General features: G+C 47.0%; 1 protein-coding gene across 4 annotated transcripts; it reads right to left on the bottom strand.

Moving 5' to 3' along the window:
- Positions 1-4617: 4617 nt before the first annotated feature.
- MKRN2OS (MKRN2 opposite strand) lies at positions 4618-19540 on the bottom strand. Of its 4 annotated transcripts, none has more exons than XM_075004876.1 (5): positions 18444-18665; positions 10897-10921; positions 10762-10811; positions 9427-9589; positions 4618-6357 (listed from the first exon to the last, which is right to left on the bottom strand). In XM_075004876.1, exons 1-5 carry the CDS (start codon positions 18532-18534, stop codon positions 6117-6119), a joined length of 570 nt encoding a protein of 189 aa, XP_074860977.1. In that variant the 5' UTR covers positions 18535-18665; the 3' UTR covers positions 4618-6116. The 4 variants fall into 4 exon arrangements, with proteins under 4 accessions (XP_074860977.1, XP_074860978.1, XP_074860975.1 ...); XM_075004877.1 differs by lacking the exon at positions 10897-10921 and adding an exon at positions 12219-12313 and having other exon boundaries at positions 18444-18580; XM_075004874.1 differs by lacking the exon at positions 10897-10921 and having other exon boundaries at positions 18444-19540.
- Between the last annotated feature and the right edge of the window lie 18 nt (positions 19541-19558).

Below are 19558 nucleotides of genomic sequence, written 5' to 3' on the forward strand. Positions count from 1 at the left end.
AGCTAAGGGGCTTGCTGATGCTGGGGAAGGACCATCTCAACTGGCCCCCCAGTGTACCCTCCCATTTGCTCATACCAGGGCTTGGTACTGCTGCAGGGATCCCATGCATGCACTGATGGGAGATAGGACACTCAGGCTGTGTCTACACTACAGCCCCCTTTTGAAAGGACGGCTTTCAAAACAGAACATCGAAAGCCGTCCTTTGGAAAGCGAGCGTCCACGCCAAAAAACAGAGACCGAAGGTGCGATCTGCTCTTTCGAAAGTTCCGGAGTGCAACTTCGAAAATGAGCGTCCACACTATGCAGGGCACTCTTTTGAAAATACAGGCACAGGCAGTCCTGCAGGCAGGGTTGCATGGCAGTTGAGCCCTTCTGGGACTGGGGCCCACTGTCCCCTTAAAGGGCCCCCCCATCCCATACATCAGCCTGTGCATGTCAAGGGCCAGCCACCTGTCCCCAGGCTTGCACACCAAGGATCAGAGGAGGCACCCCGGGCCCCCATGGTACCCGAGCAGCTCCCCATCCCCATCGAGGCCATGGCCAGTGCACTGGCTGTGGTCCTGGCTGCCGCGCCACCCTCCTGGAAGTCATCCAGAGGGCACAACATCCCTAGCTGGTCCCCTGGGGCATCTGCCGCCTGTGGAGCTTTACCACAAGCAGCGACTGGTGGGACCAGCTGGTGCTGGAGGACTGGGGTGACGACCAGTAGCTACAGAACTTCCAGATGACCAAGGGGACATTCCTAGAGCTGTGCCCCGGCTCGCCCAAGCCCTCGAGCACCAGAGCACCCGCACGAGGCCAGCACTCCTGCTCCAGAAGAGGGTGGCCATCGCCGTCTGGAAACTGGCCACTCCGGACAGTCACCGATCTGTTGGCCATCAGTTCGGGGTGGGCAGGGCCACCACTGGGGCCGTCCTCAATGAGGTAAGCCATGCGCATGGGGGGGTCAGGGGATGGGGGGGCACTCCAGCATGGGGCACCATCAGGGCAGCCCCCACCAGAGACGGGACAGGGATGGAGACAGGGGCCCCAGGGAGGCCTGCCCTGCAGGGGACAGGGATGGTCGGGCATGCTACACCCCGCCCCATGCTCATGAGTGCATCCTCCTCCTGCTCCCTGCAGGTTGTCCAGGCCATCCATAGGGTCCTCCTGCAGCAGCTGGTGCATGTGAGGGTCCTGGATGATGCCATCCGGGGCTTCGAGGGGTTGGGCTTCCCAAACTGCTTTGGGGCCTTGGACAGCACGCACATCGCCATCTGGGCCCCAGAGCACAGTGGCGGGGTTTTCATAAACCGGAAGGGCTACCACTCCGTGGTCCTGCAGGCACTTGTCGACGCCAACGGTTGGTTCCAGGACATCTGTGTGGGCTGGTCCAGCCGTGCCCGTGATGCCAGGGTGTTCCAGAACTTGGGGCTGGGACACTGCATGGCCAAGGGGACCTTCATCCCCCAGTGGGAGCGCCTCATTGGGGACACCACAATGCCACCTTGCATTGTGGCGGCCACGGCCTACCCCCTGCAGGCCTGACTCATGAGGCCATACACAGGACACACACAGCCCAGCCAGGATGTTTTTAATGATTGGCTGAACTGGGCCCGCAACATGGAGCGGGCATTTGGCCGCTTGAAAGGGCGCTTCAAATGCCTCCTCACGAGGCTGGAAGTTGGCCTCCCCAGTGTTCCGGCAGTGGTTGGGGCCTGCTGTGCCCTGCACGTCCTTGTGGGGGCAAAGCACGAGCCATTTGTGCATGGGTGGGCCCTTGAGGCAGGGCGTAGGTATGAGCAGCCCCCTGCTGCCCCATGCCGCCAGGCCCAGCAGGATGGGTTGCGGGTATGGGAGGCCCTGCGCCAGGCCTTTCAGCGGGAACCACAGTAACCATCCCACCCCCATTCATGCCCCACCACCCCCACATATGCACAGGGGACCCAGATGGAACCACAAAATAAACACTTTACTTAACCGATACTATGGCTTCGCTGCCTATGTACAGGGAGGGGTATCACAGAAAGGGGGGCTGGGGGGAACTATAGACAGGGGGTATCACAGAAAGAGGGGCTTGGGGGACTATAGACAGGGGTGTTGCGGCCACAAGTGGTCACCCTCCAGGCCCCAGGTGGTCACCCTCCGGGCCCTGGGAGGGCCAAAGTTCAGGACGGAAGGCCCTATTCGTTTATGGGGGTTGAGGGACGAGATCCCCTTTGCCCACGTCCGCCTCTTCCCCCCACGGGTTCGGGTGGTCCGTCGTGGCTGGGCTGGGGCAGATGGCACAGGGAGGTAGGGGTGCTGCTGGGGAGGGGCCCCTGCAGGCTCCCTGGGGTCGGCATGGGAGATGTGGGGGGACGGGGGGGGCGGGGAATGGCCTCACCTTGGCCAGCCCTGGCCATCAACATATGGGCCAGCTGCATCAGGGCAGATGAGGCCAGGTAGACTGGGACAAGGGCAGAGAGGTCGGGCTCGTGGGGAGGGGTTCGCTGCAGGGGGTGGGGTGGGGGGGAGACCGGGGGGGGCAAGAGATGTCCAGGGTGGGGAGGCTGGCTGGGGAACTGGGGAGGTGGTTGAGGTCGGGGGTGGGGAGGCAGACTGGGGAGTCGGGGGGGGGTGGGCGGCTGGGTGACGGGGATGAGGGATGGTGGGGGTGGGGGTGGGGGGGGCAGGTGCGGGAGTGGCTTGCAATGGGGCGGCAGCTGGGTCTAAGTGGCCCACCATGGCCCAGGTCAGGGCATCCATGTTCGCCGCGACCCAGTCCCAGGCCTGCCACTCCATGGCAAGCCACTCACGCAGCACACCAGTAAGGTCCCGCAAAGCTGTGGCATGAGTGGTGTCCCCCGCCTCCTCGGTGCCACCCTGGTGGCGCCGGCAGATGGCCCGGCAGTGACTCCGCCCAGTCCCTGCTCGGGATGATGGCCACTCCCTCTCCCCCTCCATGGTGGGGCTGGTCCGGCCACTGGCTGCAGGAGCTGTAGAGACAGAAGTGGAGGGGGGAATGGGCCATTAGTCCCAGGTGCAGGTCCCCGTGTCCTGGTCCCCCCTCCTCAGCATATGTCCTTGGGTGCCCCACAGGGGTACCAGGAACACGCCCCCTGCCACGCTGTTCCCCGCTCCCTCCAAGTCTGGGCAGCCCCGATGCTGTCCCATCTATGTGGTGCTGAGTGCTGCGCATCATCCCCGAGAGCCTGGGGAGCATAGCTGTCCAGGGTCCACGTGCACCTGGACTGGTGGCCGTGTGGGATGCCTGTGGCCACCCTGGGTGGGACCTGACACTCCCTCCCTGGGCACTAGGGCTGGTGCACATGCCACCTACCTAGGGGTTCCTCCAGGAAGGCAGGCGCGGCACGGTCAGACGGGGCCCAGCTGGATGGCCCAGAAGGGCCCCCTCGTTTGAACCCTCATCATCGCTGGTGGGGTTGAGTGGCCATGCTGTCCGCGGTCGCCTGGTTCTGGCGAACAACCCTGAGTGCTCCTCGCCGTTGGTCGCCATCTCTGGCTTGGTGTCCCCGATGGACGTGTCGAGGAAGATGGTGGGGGTGGGGGGTCCAGCCTCCTTTGGCCCCAGCAGCTGGTGGAGCTCTTTGTAGTAGGGGCAGCTTGTGGGGGCTGCTCCTGACTACCCGGCTGGGTCCCGGGCCCTGCAATACCCCGCCGCAGTTCTTTGACCTTTGACCGGATCTGGTCTGGTGTGCGGATGGGGTGGCCGCAGCCAAGCAGCCCCTTTGCCAGCCACTTGAAGGTGACCGCATTGCGGCGACGGACCCTTGTTTGTTGGAGGACTTCCTCATCCTCCCAGAGGGAGAGGAGATCCTGGATCTCGGCCTCTGTCCAGGAGGGGGCTCGGCGCTTCGGGGCCTGGCCCGCCTCCTGGGACAACTCCCCAGTGTCTTTGGAGGGCCCCTGGGGTGGGTGGGAGTCTGAGTGGCTGGCCATGGGTCCAGGTGGTGTGGGGGACTGGCTGGCCATCACGGAGGCTGGTGAGCTGCAGAGCAGCGTGGCCTCACTGCTGGCTGCACACTCTCAGCTTCCTGCCTGAGGGTTTCTGGGAGCCTGCATCCTCTTAAGTGCAGCTGGATGCTAGAACCATAGAGCTCCATCTGTGCTGTGAGTGGCGCTGCTGCCTGCCAGCTGATCGCTACCATGGAGGACTCCCTCTTTCGAATAAGTGGGCCACAGAGCGTCTACACTTGCTGTCTTTCGAATTTATCTTTCGAAGGAGGGTGCTCTTCCCATCCCAAGAACAGAGGACCGACTTCGAAAGAACGCGGGAGTTCTTTCGAAGTTACTTTCGAAAAGGTGCAGGGTGTGTGTGGACGCTCCGCGGGTTCTTTCAAAAAAGCTTGGTCTTCCAATCCTAATTTTGAATGTACTTGCTATGTAGATGCGGCCTGAGTGTATGGCCAGTGGAAAACACAGTCATTTCATGGAAGCCTTATAGTGCACTGGAAAGCTAAATACCCTTTCCAATACCAACATGATGAATGCAGAAACCAAAAATTCTTTCTCCCTATGCTTTTCCATCCTCTTTCTTCTCGCATTCAAATACAGTCCTGGCCCCTGTATTACTTTCAAGGATCACATGCATGCACTGATGGGAAGTGGGATACTCAATGGGTGGCCAGTTGAGAACAGTTGTTGCATGGAAGCCTTATAATGGATGGGAAAGCCAAACACTCCCCCAGCACCAATACTGTGATGGGGGAAACCAAAAATTCTTTTTTCCTATGCTTTCCTATCCTCTTCCTCCTTACTTTAAAAAACACTCTGGGCCTCTGCTTTCATTTCAGGGATCACATGCACATATTGATGGGAAGCGGGACAAGTATATGGCCAGTTGAGAATACAGTTGCTGCACCTGTGTTAGCAAGGTAATGTGTGGGGGAACCAAAAATTCTTTTTTCCTACACTTCCCTATCCTCTTCTCACTTTAAAAAACAGTCCAGGCCCCTGCATTATTTTCAGGGATCACATGCATGCAATCATGGGAGGTGGGATACTCCGTGTATGGCCAGCTGAGAACGCAGTTGTTGCACCCGTGGTAGCAATGTAATGTAGTTTGGGGGGGGAGCACAAATTCTTTCTTCTAATTCTGAGGGTCTCTGCATTAGCTCCAGGGATCAACATTTTCAGGGATCAGGAGAATGAGGAAAATACAATGGGAGAAGATGACGTCAAGACCAGCGAGCATACCCAGAATACTAGGGGGATCGGGGAACTGTGGGATAGCTTCCTGCAATGCACCACTGCAACACTTGATGTTAGCTAATTTGTGTGTGGCAGCAACGACTCGATTTCTGTGGTGAGCATGGGTGGAGTGAAGATGATCAAAATCAAACTTACAAATTCCAGAATCAGAAAATTGATATAAATAAATTTGATTTTATCTTGTAGTATAGACACAGCCATAGTCTCACTGTGCCTCAGTAAAGATGGGATAATAGCAGTATTCTACTCCAGAGGAGTGTTGTGGGGATCACTAAAGTGAAAATTGTGAAATATTGATGTTACATTTTAATAGGGCAGCCATGTAAGTACCTCACATAAGCAGTATATGGCCTATATGAGACAAAGGAAGAGTTCTGGTTATGTCCAGTGGAGAGAAGGGGATTAATGAAACCACATTCATTGGTATGCTTGGTAGTCTAAAATTCAGAATCTTACATTAATTTTATTATGTTTAATTTTGATTTAGGTTGAAATTTTTGTACTGAAATTGCAAATGAGATAAAGCACAACTGAAATACAAACTATTGCTTATTTTGTCATAAACTTTGTTTTTCTGAGCTTGGTCGAAGGAAAATTTACATTTGTTGTTTTAATTTACAACACTTACATTCTGTACTACAAAACATGACTATGATCATACTTTTAGTATAATACGGCAAAGTGAAACATAGGTAATTGCCCGTGTGACAGTGCTCAAGAAAGTTAGCTACGTGCAGTGTTAAATTTTAAAGCTCCCAGAACACTCTTCTGCAAGTCTTTTCCTTTTTAATCACATTGGTCTCAAGTTAGTATCTCAAGATACATGAAAGAGTCCTAGTGCAGGAGTGTCTGTCGAGAGGGAGAACTGAGGCTGGGATCCACAGGCTTCCTGTATGTGGCTCTGTTTTCATGGCATAGTACAATTACTGTAATTTAACCTCTTTGGAATTGTTCTTTTCTTGATCAGGGCTGTTACCAATGTAGAAATAATTTTCTGCTACTTCCCGGTAAAGAGTGATGTACTTGGAAGCTTTCCTTGTCTGTGGTATCACAAATCTTTCTGTGAATTCACTTTTACTCATTGGCTGCTTACCTTGTACAGCCAAGATACAGTTAATAAATGTCAGTGCATAGGTGTAACAATTGTGGTGGTGTTCATCATACCTGTAAAATAGAAAACCATGCTAATTTGACAAATTAGTTCTTAAAATAGTATGTATAAAAGGGAAGATACTATTTTATTGGCTAAGATGCCATGAATGAATGTCTGAAAAGCGTTAAACCCAGAGAGAGTGGGTGCTCTGTTGGCAAGCATCCAGGTGAGCCAATGTGAAGAGGGGAATTTTTGCATTGAAGCTGTTACCTGCTGAGGGGTCTTTCTTTTGTATGGCTGGAGGGAAAAGAGACAGAGATGGTGTAAGCCTGAGCAGGCTTAAGGAATTCAGTAAATTTCCAGGCGTCAAGGAAATCTGGGCATACAACTGTGTAAACTGAAAGGACATGTTTAGTCAGACGCTATCAGGTTATTTTTTATTTTGGTTTTAGTGCATGACTTTTAAACTGACTCCCAGGCAAGTGATTCTCTGTGTTTTAATCTGCTCTTTTTTTCAGTTGGTCTGACACACTTAACAACCAAGTGTGCTTTATTTATTTAAGGCAGTGATTTGATACCTGTGTCCTAGAGAAGGATCTCTGTGTATTCCTGCCTAAGACTGAAATGTCAGCCATCAGACTGCAGCTTAATTTAATCCTCTTTGTTTTCAAGCTCTCGCCTAAGGGAGGGTTAAGAGCTTGGGGTTACCCCACAGGGACACATCCCAAATGTGTCCTCCAGGGTTCTAAAGAGGGGTTTTTTCACTTGGATGGTGACAGTTACATCCCAGGGTCAGGGAATCTGTGACCTTTGAAAGCTTTTAAGCAGAAGCTTACAGTATTCTTAAGGTCTCTTGCCCACCCCCACCTTCTGCACTCAAAGAGGTAGGATGGAGAAAAGCCTCAACAGAGATAAAGCAGCATACAACTCTCCAAAATGCAAAAATACTCTTCATATCAGTACTTAACTGCACCTGTAATAATGAGTGTCATTCTGATGCTCTGAGATGCTGCAAAATTGTGGGCATAAAAAACGTACATATTCTACAAACCTAGTTCATGCAATAACAAATTCCAGTGTTTAAATAAAGGGTAACTTTTACCAAGTTAATTCCTTTCCTTTGTTAATTGTACTGTTATCCTGTTCATAAAGCTGGCACCTGCACCAGTGAGGTGAACTGTTCCAGGAGACATCTCTCCTTCACTGGGCTATTTACTTGGCAACAGTTCAAACCAGGCATGGCTAACTAGGTAGGGACCAAGAGCCATGGACAGAGTGCAAAGGGCCATATATTAGATATTGTACATATATACAGATAAATAAATATACAATATGTGGCTCAATGCCCTCCCCTCACTTCCATCACTAACTTAATGACAGTGACTAACTGGACCCACTGCGCCCTTCTCAAACCAAGCACTGGGGTGTGTGCACAGAGCCGCAGACAGCACTCTTGGCATGCAGCTAAAAGCCATGGGTTGGCCACACTGGATTTAAACCAATAAAATGCTATTTTTATGATACTGATCTAGGGTCACTTAGCCAGTGTTTCATACTCCTATTGGGAATAATAAATTGCATATATAGTGCAAGGGCAGAAACACCTTTTCAGCAACTAACTGAAACAGAGTTAAGAACACCTGAAAGACAAATTGATATTTTTCTATATGTTCTTTTCCCCATTTTTAACCAGAATATTTTTCTTCAGACTTAGTTGGATGGTCCTGTGGAACCACCTAAGACAAAAAAAGGCTGCAATTATCTCTTAGTCTTTGGAATACTTCTCAAACTCACCTACAAGTGTGTATCCTAAGCTTTTCAGTTGTAGCAGTCAGCTTGAATATATCCTCTCTCTTCCTCCACCTGCATATTCCTGGTCATCTTAATGTACTTCTCAATGTCCTCCTGTAAACCCCAGCACAGACCTGATTTTCTGTTCCTTACCCTATTCTATACCCTTTTCCTTACAACCTCCCACTTCTTTAGGCTGTGTCTAGACTACAGCAATCTTTTGAAAGTAGTTCTTCTGGAAGATCTCTTCCAAAAAAACATCTTTTGAAAGAGGGCATACACACACAAAAAAGCAGACTGAAAAAAATCAATCCACTCTTTTGATAGTGTGTCCACACAGCCCCCAGTCTTTCGAAAGAATTGGACAGGGATCGAAAAATCTGGCATCCTGAGGACTGCTCTTTCGAAAAAAGGGCCTGTGATGGAGCACTGAGCAAGGGGTGGAAGCCAGGCCTATTGGGCGGAAAAGGCCCTGCCTCCCACACCCTGCTGGGCATGCTCCAGCTGCAGCCCCAGTGCAAAGGCTGGAGAAACCTGGCAGTTGGGGCTGGCCAGGAAGGGGGAATGAGCTCCTGCTGGAGCCTAGGCACAACAGGGAAGAGCTAGGCAAGATGCTGGCACTGTGGGGTGGTTGAAGAATCAAGAAGTGAGTGACGCAGCCCCGTTGTACTAGTCCTCAAACCCAATGGAACAGTGCGATTCTGCGTCAACTTCTGAAAAGTGAATGCCATCTCAGGGTTCGACACGTACCCCAGACCCCGGGTGGATGAACTGCTAGAGTGACTAGGGCGCCTGCGAGCGCGCGCGCGTGCATGTGTGTGTGTGGACAGAGTGACTACAGGCATATTTAGGACTAGTGGGTCACTTTTTTGAATAAATTGTCTGGGAGTTAAATATTCTTGCTATCAAAAAGGTTTTGTATAAATACTTTAACCTTTCCTTCACCACAGTTTTGGCAGGCAACTTCGCATTGACTAGTTTCTGACAAATGGGAGCTGCGAGATTGTGCTTGGGACAGGGTGAGCACACAAAGTTCTCCCCTGCCTTTCAGTACACATAGCACATGGCCCCTGCAGCTGTCTGCTTTAAGTGGTGTGTTGGGGTGCAGTAGGCAGGTAGTCTATCTACTGGGCTGTGGGCCAGTAGTGGTGAGGTTGGATGTACATTTTACCTACCTCTGCGCTAGAGGTTCTGTATTCCATCATAGTTGTCTGTTACTTCCAATGATTACCTCAGAAAGCCCTTATACCTGTGTGACTGGATAGATCAATCCTAGTTGCAAACTGTAAATTTAGCAGGATCCAAAGCTGAATTACTATTCTAGTATATCTACGTGGTAGAATACACACCTGTGAAAAAACCATGCCTCTCCAGTGGAAAAGTCTTCTAGGTACTTATCCCATTGGTTAAGCAGACTATTCAAGTCTGGCTGCACTAGTGGGATACTAATGCATTGCTCCCAGCCTAGTTCAGCTCTGTGAATGCCTGTTTCATTGTAATTATACACCAACCCTGAAAACAAACAGTAGTACATTGTTAGAAAGGGAGAAGAATCACAAATAAAAATGCACTGATATGAGGTGAGACAGCTAGTTACAACACTATCCCTTTCTATAATGGCATTCTTCATGACAGTACCGTAATTACAACAACCTGCAAACCACTATTTTCCACTAAAACATCATATTTTAATATGTCTAATCTTGATGATGAAATAGTTCACATTTTTATACTGTAATCTGTTTGCATTTGTTGACAAAGCAGTGACAAATAAAAGTGATACAAAACTTAAGATTTTTATAAATAACCTTTTGTAAAAATGAAATACAGAAGTTTTATTTTTTTTCTTTTAATTCCAGATTAAATAAATGTTTTGCTGCCATATTTGTGATCCAAATATGGCAACATGATGATAGGACATGAGAACCTAAAATAAAATTACCCAGAAAGACAATAAATTAAAGCAAGACAGACCATATATTTTCATTGTCCCTGATGACAAAAAAAATGCAAAAAGTAAATAGCTTTGACAAATTAGATTTCTAAAATCCTATAATTTAAATAATCAGAGGGATTATTATAGGGCAAAGACCCCCCCTTTTTAAAATAAGTCATCTGACAAATTTAATATGTGCTTAAAATCATCAAAACAATTCAGCATACTTAAAAGGCATAGTTCAGTGGGCTGTCCAATTATTCTTTGTGCTAAAGATGGACAAGAGGGGCTTTGCTGGGTTTTGAATGTGGATTCCATTTTAGTCCCCACTTCCAAAATTTGTGGGGTTTGGAGAGAACACCAATAAATGGCTCTGGTTTGGGGTTCTCTGCTCTGCAATGAAATCCTGGATTCAATTTCTCAATCTTGGTGAAATCCCAGCTCCATAAAGCCAATGGTAAAACTTCCATTAATTTTGGTGGGGCCTGGATTTCATTGCAGATCTTTTACAGTAAAGGGAAGTATTTTTCTCCACTGCAAGCCTTATGTGTCACCACAGCGATTCAGACCTGCTCAGACATGACTATCTTTTAAGCACTCAACCAGTGAAACTATTTTTTAGCCTCAAATGTCAGGTCAGGTGGATAGATGGAGTAAAGACAAACCTAAAATATGCATTGCAAATCCTAGTAAGGTACAGGCATAAAATTTTTAAATTAAGATATATTAACAGCAAACCCCTTATTACCATTAGTATTGGTTATTCCGACATGAAGATCAGTGCTTCCATCATACCCTCTGAAAGAAAAAAGGGAATTTTTTCATGACTGAGAATACTTTATTTCTTGTAGGTATTGCTGGGTTTCAGATCTCGTACACAAACCTTTCTACTGCTTTCCTCTTCCAGCCTGTTAAAAATAGTAAGAAAAGGCTTTTTATCCGTTTGGTAATTTGAATCCCTTTTAAAACCAAGATGCAGACAAACATAGGGAAATGAACAAACACTACCATGAAAAACTTAGACAAAATATTTTCATCCAAAAAAAGACTTGATTCAGGTTTTGTACAAAGATTTATTTCAATATTTATTTTATCCAGGCAAGTTCACTCACATTAGGACAAAACAAGGGGGAATGACTTAAATAAATCATTGAAATCACCATTTTTAACCATGACTTCAAAAACAACAAGAAATCCTCTGGCACCTTACAGACTAACAGATATTTTGGAGCATAAGCGTTCATGGGCAAAGATAAAGCGGGTCTTTGCCCACAAATCTTATGCTCCAAAATATCTGTTAGTTTGTAAGTAGCCGTAGGAACTCTTGTTGTTTTTGAAGATCAAGACTAACACGGCTACCCATCTGAATCATTACTTCAGTCAACAAGCAGGAAACATTTATTTAAATAATCAACTTGTTAATTTTGCATTTGTACCCTTTTTAGCTATTTTCCTTTAAAAAAAGTTGATTCTCATTCACTGGTATAATTCAGTACAGTAAAACTTCAGAGTTACGGTCAACCACGCACCTTATTTGGAACTGGAAGTGTGCAATCAGGCAGCAGTGACACCCCCACTCCCCAAAAACACAAAGGCACAGTGTTAAACTCCTTTTAAAAAGCAGAATGTATTTCAAAAACGGACAAGGTAAGGAAACTTTGTGCTTGTTTCATTTTAATTAAAATAGTCAAAAGAGCACTTTCCTTCTAAATACAGTAAATGCCCCAACCCCCAGGGCAATGTGAGATGAAATGGAATATTGGATGATGGGAGTTGGATTGGCTATATCTTCCCCCAGCCCCTTGCATGTAGCAGCCAGCAGTCCTGGCATGACATCAGCAGCAGCTGCTGCCCAAGTGAGCTGAGGCTCCCCACTCAGCATGGCAGGAGCTCCATGTGGTGATGGCTGCCTGCCCAGGGAGCTGGCCTGGGGCAGGCAGAAGCCCACCTTGGGGCTGTGTGCCCTAGGATCAGCAGAGGCTCCCAGGGAATCCAGCAGTCACTCAGCAGATGGCTTAGGGCCCCAGGGTGGCTGGGGCTGCATGCCTTGGGAATGGCAGAGGCTCCCTGCCTGGGGTGCCTGGGACTCCCTGCACCGGGCCGGAGGCGGCTGCCTGCTGAGCTTGCAGCCCATCCCAGGCATCCAGTTGGGTAGCCAGACTCAGGGCAGTCAGCAGCACCAACCCCACCCCACCAGGTGCTCACCCTGCAGAAAGGCTCCAGCAGCCAACAGCACTCCCTTCCGCCCCCATATCCCCTCCCAAGGGTTGGTCCTGCTTATGTTGGATAACTGGGTTCACCTGTAATAAAGTTTCAAAGCTGTATTAAGTCAATATCTGTTGTAAGCATTTGAAAGAACAGCTATAATATTTTGTTCAGTTACAAACATTTCAGCGTTTTGAACAACTTCTAATCCCACAGGAGTTCACAACTCAGAGATTCTACCATACTATTGTTTGCTAACAAGATATAGTCTTACTATATATATCTACTTAAGCTCTTATAGATTAATTTTGGTATTTTATCTATGTTATAAAATGGTGAATGATACATTCCCTATTTACTAGATAATATTTAACTTGGCAGTTTGTATCAGATAGCCTTTGAAAGGAAATTCTAATTAAATTTAAAATCACAGAATGATAGAATTGGAAAGAACCTTGAGAGGTCATCAAGTCTAATCTCCTGCACTCATGGTAGTACCAAGCACCATCCAGACCAGGGGCCTGCAAGCAAAATAGCGAGAACCACCATTTTTTCAAATTTGGTTACAAATCAATACTTCAAGAGTTGCAATGCATGTGAACAGGAGACAGTCCTGAATAAATAACATCAAACCTTACTTTTTGGAACAGTGCATACATAATGATTTGTAATGTGATACATGTATATGTATATAAATATTAACCCTTTTCTGAGTCTTAGTATGCTCCAAGATCAGTTATATCTAGTGGCAATGACTACCAGAAATTAATTGGCGATGCAAAGGGGGCAATTTAGGAGCATGCAGTATAGCAGGGGTCAGGAAACTTTTTTCTTGTTGGGCCCCACTTTTTGTCCCTGCAATTAGCAGAGCCCCTCCCCCACCTTTTCCAATGCCCCAGAAGTGAGTGTTGGTCTCCTGCCAGTTATGTGCCATGCTCCCCTTGGCAATGGCAGGGGAGAGGAAGGGAGCCAGCAGAGGCCGCAGGAGGGAGGCTGATTGCACTGTGCCCGTTATGAAATTTCATGCCCCCGCCTAGTGCTTAGAGCAGAAGCTGAGGCATCTGGAGAGGAATTATTTTTCCAGCATTTCATTGGTTCAACTTAAGCAGAAGTCCATAAATGACATACCAAGACTGCAAGCGGCTTTCAAAGCACACTGGCAGCAAAATAGAGTTAGGTGAGGCCCGTTTTTCAGACACAGGTTTGCAGTGCTTGTGAGGCCTGGCTCTCTCTCAGCCTTAGATGGCCCATCTGTGGAATCGGTTTAATAATAATTCCTGTCTCACAGAGATATTGGGAAAATAAATCAAAACTTATCTGGTTGATTCCCACTAGCAGCCTGTGGCAAACTTGCATCCTAGTTGTTGGGATGTACAGCCCTGGGCATGAAGGGAAGCTGCAAACCCATTAGTGGTGGGGAGACTCTGAGCCTTAGATCATCACAGACCTAGTGAAGTAGGTGGAAGAGAATCCAACAGCCCCCAGTGAATGTGAGCACCCTTTTGACATCCACACTGAACACTCTGTTTCTTCTCTCCTACTTGGGAAAATCTCAGTATTAATTAATTTGAGCACAATGTCCAAAACCCTGACCATAACTGGACAGAAATCAGGTAAAGGCAGCTCTATGTGGTAACTGTAGCAATGAAGCCTCCCTGGGAGATGCTTCTTCCCAACTAACTCCATTCACTGGTGGGCTGCAAACACTCAGCCTGAACCATCCCCAAGAAGGAGAGCGCTTACCTTGCCAGCGAGTTTCAATGCCTGGGCTGGCTGGCTGCAAACATGCTGCCAGCTGGAGGGACGGAGCTCCCAACCTGTACCTGCCCCACAGATCTTATTTCCGCTGCCCTCCCACAATCTCCTAGCACGGCTCCCACCTCTGTTTCTGACTTTGCTCCCTGACAACTAGCTGGAGCATGAGGCCAGGGTCGGGGGTGGGGTGGGGAGCTCCAGGTCTGTAGAAAGAGTAAAATCCCAGACATTTTCAGATTTTGTAAAATCCCCACTGGACAAAGAGTTAACCAGATCTATGGTAACCCTAATTCCAGCATCTGGAGCTGCAGAGGAGGCAGCACTCGCAGCTGCAAATGACTCCTCAAAAAGTCACATGTGGCTCTGGAGCCACAAGTTGCTGAACCCTGATCCTAGATCATCCCTGAAAGGTGTTTGTCCAACTGATCTTAAAAATCTCCAATGATAGAGATTCCACACAACTTCCCCAGGCCAGCATTTCACAAACTGTGTTCCGTTGAACACTGGTGATCCACATGATGTGAAAAGCAACGAAGGGTCCTGTGGCACCTTATAGACTAACAGAAAAGTTTTGAGCATGAGCTTTTGTGAGCACAGACTGATGAATCTGATGAAGTGAGTCTGTGCTCAAGAAAGCTCATGCTCAAAACTTTTCTGTTAGTCTATAAGGTGCCACAGGACCCTTCGTTGCTGTTACAGATCCAGACTAACACGGCTACCCCTCCGATACATGATGTGAAAAGGTGTTCTGTGAAAAAAATTTGATGCTAGTGATATTTTTTCTTCTAAACTATTAAATATGAAATTATGTGTATCAAAAATACTAAGGTATTTGAACAGTATATAATCATATTTATTATGCATTCATAATAGTATAGGTTTTAAGTGACTTGTGCCAAAACAATCAGTCAATTCAGATGATTTCCGCACAAGTTGTGTTTAGAGAAATCATGTGATTCTGCACCTGCTATGAGGATCCACTCTCCAACATTGTTCCTAATATTAAGCAGATTTGTGATCAAAATATGCAAAAACTCTTCCCATTTAAAAACCCTGTCAAATGTTACTTATTTTTATTTCCAGTACTTTTCTGTGAAAATAACACTTATAAAACCACAACATTTAAATTTATTTTTCCATACCTAATTTTTCATAAAAATGTTTTTTAAATTTTGAGGAAGGATGGTCCTTTTTTGAACAATATTGTCGTTTCTATTTTTTAAAAAAAGAACACTAACCATCTTCTGTCGGCTGTTGAACTGATGCTTTGTTTTGAATTTGTACTTAATTATAGCGTTGCTAACCATCCTCCTATCACAAGGACATAATTTTTTCTTTCAGGTGGTTTTCTCTTCTTTTTTGTTCTTTGTAAAATAACAGACATCTAAAAACCCTAACTCTTTTAAATCAACTTTTGAGCATTATATGTGATAATTTTTCAGTATGAAACCTGCCATTCTGCCACACCCAACCAGCATGTGTGTGTTCCATCAATATATTCCAAGCCCAAAAGCGTTCCATGACCAAATTAGTTTGGGAAATGCTGCCCTAGGCAATTTATTCCAGTGTTTTAACCACACTGTTAGGAAATGTTTCCTAATGTCCAAGCTACAGGCTGCAACTTAAGCCCACAGCCTCTTGTCTTATCCTTAAAGGTTAAGGAGAGTAATTTTTCTCCTTTGTTCTTGTAACAATGTTTAAGGTATTTGAAAATTGTTATGTCCTCTCTGTCTTCTCTTTTGCAAGCTAAACAAACCCAATGCCTGGTTAGTATTAACACTGCCTTTTTTGCTCACTGAACATGTTGACTAAGGCCCAGTAGGTAGCTGTGCATTATCATCTCTAGCACTAAGGCTATGCTTACACTAGCCAAAAACTTCAAAATGGCCATTTCGAAGTTTACTAATGAAGCGCTGAAATACATATTCAGCGCTTCATTAGCATGTGGGCGGCCGCGGAGCTTCGAAATTGATGCGGCTCGCCACCACGCGGCTCGTCCAGACAGGGCTCCTTTTCGAAAGAACCCCGCCTACTTCGAAGTCCCCTTATTCCTATGATACAGGTGTACTGGTGTGGACAACATAAGTTTTCTGAATCTGAAGAAAAGGGTCACTCCTATCAAAAACTGGTTTTGCATTTCAATAAACTCTGGTCCCAGGTACTTAGCCAGTGATTTCCACAACTTCTGTGCTTTAATTTCCTTTAAAGCTTTGGTATCAAACATGTAATACTTGATGAGTTTATTTAACTTAACTTGAATTATTTTCATTGAATAATTTTGAATTATTCAGGCCTTAACACTGGTTGGCATAATTTCAAGGAAGTTATCTTTAAAATATATATGTATTTAAATAAATAACGCACCTGCTGCTGTGGCCACCAGCAACAAGGGAGGGTTGAGCAGAAGAATGTCCTCAGAATCACAGTGTACATTTGCATGTATCTCAGGTTAACGGTTCCCTGAGTGGCGGCAGGCTGGCGCTAGGTGGATAGGAGCAGGGAAACTGAGCAGTGCTGGTTAGTTTCCCAACTCCTATTGGGGTAGCAGCTGACTCAGCTGCCACCCCAACAGGAGAGGTTTCCCCTGTCCTTTGAGCAGTGCGCAGCCCAGAGCCAGGCTCTCAGCTGCCCACCACTCACAGGAGACAGTGCAGCTGTGCTGTTTAGTTTTCCAGCTCCCCCGTGTTGCGCAAATTTTGACTAGCCTGAGGTTGCACAAGAACACAATCCTCATATGTCGGTGATCTACTGTACAGCTCACACTGCAGAGCCTTGGAGCACTCATAAATGAAAAATCAAGGCCCAGATCCCCTCTTTCTGATGCTGAAACACATGGAAGGAAATGCTGGGAGAGGAACTTTGTTCAGTTTGACTTCCTTGAAAACTCATTTTTTAAAATTAGCCTCTGAGCACAAACACTGGTATCGTTCCCCCAAAGGAGAAAACTGGTGTACATATATAGCTCATTGTTTTACATATTCAGATTCCTTCAACACCATCCTTAATTCTAGTGTCTTACAAAATAAATTACATATTTTATTCAAACAAAATGATATATAATTTTAAATCAGAACTCCCCTAAGTAAGCAGTAACACAACATGGACTAAGCAACCATAAAACAGTCACATTCCCGTGTGTGTGTGTATAAACTGAGTGTTCAGTCTGGTGTACATGATAAAAATTACCAAGAAAGAAACACATCCTGAGATTTTAAAACAAAAAAGCTGTCCAGTAGCACTTTAAAGACTGACAAAATAATCTACTAGGTGATGAGCTTTCGTGGGACAAACCCACTTCTTCAGATCATAACCTGTTTAGGTCCAGTGATGGTATCTCCAGAATAGATATGTGGACAAAGTTGGCAATGAGCTTTGTTGCAAGGACAAGTTCCATGACTGGTGTTCCTGTGGTATAGACTGTGGTTGTAGGTGAGAATCCTCATAAGGTTGGGAGGTTTGTCTGTAGGAGAGAACAGGCCTGTCACCTAGGGCCTTCTGGAGTGAGACATCCTGATTAAGGACAGGTTGTAGGTCTTTAATAACTATTATTTAATATGTAATAGTTATTCAAGAATCACAGGCACATTCTCATGCTCCTTAACTAACATCATATATGCCATCATGTGCCAACAATGCCCAGATGCTTTGTATATTGGACAGACTTCAAACTCTCTTAGACAAAGAATTAATGGTCATAAGAGAGACAAATACACTCCTGATCCACAAACCTATCAGTCACCACTTTAATGGAGTGGGCCATTCTGTTAATGACTTGAAAGTTTGTGTCTTACTGAAGAGGAATTTTCACCACACTTTGGAAAGAGACTGCTGAACTCTCTTTTATATTCAAATTTGACACATTAACACATGGTTTGAACTGGGATGGGAATTTTTTAGGTCATTAAAGGGGCTCTTTTTCATTGTGGGGGCTCTTTTGGCTTAATCTAAATCTTGACTCCCCCTCCCCTTCTGCCCCTCTACTCTCTGATTTGCTTATCTTGATAATATTTTTTTGATTTGTCAACCCTGATTACTATGTTTGGTTCTCTGTGCCTTAAATATTGAGTCTTTTCTGGTATGGCTATGATCTGAAGAAGTGGGTCTGTCCCACGAAAGCTCATCACCGAATACATTATTTTGTTAGTCTTTAAAGTGCTACCAGACTGCTTTTTTTGTTTTGATAGTATATAGACTAGCACGGCTTTCTCTCTGTTACTATCCCGAGATTTCATTCAGTTTCCACTTAGGCAAAACTCTTATTGAATTAACTGAGAGTTTCACTGCTCCTGCAGGGCCTTAACCAGGTTCATTTTGCACAGGAGTATTTCCTTTGGCTTTCGTGGAACTCTGTTCCTCATATCAGACCACTGAAAGCAGTAAATATATTAAATAACATGAGAGCAAATGCTGTAAGTAGAAATTAGGAAACACTTCATTTAGCAATGGTAACCAAACTAAAAATAGCCATACCTAAGAAATGTTCCTGTAGTAGGCTTAAGCAAAAATGAACATCTCTGCCTATGCCCGTTGACAAATGGACTAGGAATGCTGACAGGTGCATCTTCTAGTCTTCTGCAGTTTAGATTCTTCCCACAAACAGGACAAAGCTTGGGCACGTAGGAGCAAAATATGTCCTTCTTACAATGGCTGAACTTGATTAATCCTTTCTCCGAGTCCAAGGACTGCATTGTTTCAGCCAACTACTTGTGGAAATAGAGGAAAAGCTTCCTGAAACTGTCCCCATTAGCTGCCTATTACAATCTCACCGCGTGCCCAGTTGGATCACGTGATTAGGAATGGCTGTTATTCAAGTGATGTCATTCAGAATGACAATCCACTTTACCATTTGTTAGAATAACCAGGACCTGGAGACAGTGTTGGGACAACCTCTCGAAGGACTAGTGCTCATCTGAATACATATTAACTGGGTTGAAAGGTTTTTCAGTGAGAAGATATACTGGGGTGCACATTCCAGACAGCGCTCACATTAGGCGGCTCCTGAAAATGGCTGGTGTTTCCCTGGGGCTCCGGGGTGGTGACACGACTAGGCAGCTCCTTAGGCTTCCCGCGCCACTCGCAGTGGCCGCTATGGAGCCAGCCCTTGAGGTGGGGCTGGCACGGTGGAGCGTTTGGGTGCACCTCCACCGAGGGGCGGCGGCAAGTGCTGTTTCCTCCCCTGCCCTTCCCTCAGGGGTGCGGCGCTCACGGACCCGGAGTCTTCCAGGGGCTAATCCCAGCCCGCCCGGGAGACCGCCGCGCACTCCGAACCAGGCCTTCCATCCAGCACCGCCACCCTGCCCTAGGCACAGGTGCAGCGCCCCTGCCTCCTCCCTGCTCAGGCCGCCTGGGCGCCGGCTTTCTAGCCCTGCGTCTGGGGCGTGAGCCGAGAGCTCCTGCCCCGCGCCTATGGCAGAGGAGGGAAGACTCTGGCTCGGGCATCTCTATGGTACACGGAAGCGGCGCTCTGACCTCCCGCTCGGTCTCTATGGCTCAGTCCGCAGATGAAGAGTGTCCCGGGGGCCGCTAGCTCCTTCCGAATGGACCGCGCAGAGTGCCGCTAGCTCCGCCCCTCGGCCGAGCCTCAG

Source organism: Carettochelys insculpta, chromosome 11 (assembly GCF_033958435.1).
Source record: "Carettochelys insculpta isolate YL-2023 chromosome 11, ASM3395843v1, whole genome shotgun sequence".
Lineage (NCBI taxonomy): Eukaryota > Metazoa > Chordata > Testudines > Carettochelyidae > Carettochelys > Carettochelys insculpta.

What these genes read in the sequence shown, in the direction of transcription:
- MKRN2OS (XM_075004874.1), bottom strand. Translation starts at nt 18,661, where the DNA reads ATGCAGTCCTTGGACTCGGAGAAAGGATTAATCAAGTTCAGCCATTGT. An exon ending in CGGAATAACCAATACTAATG is followed by an intron (nt 9,590 to 10,761) that starts GTAATAAGGGGT and finishes GTTTGTTTTCAG; the next exon opens with GGTTGGTGTATAATTACAAT. An exon ending in GAGGCATGGTTTTTTCACAG is followed by an intron (nt 6,358 to 9,426) that starts GTGTGTATTCTA and finishes TCTATTTTACAG; the next exon opens with GTATGATGAACACCACCACA.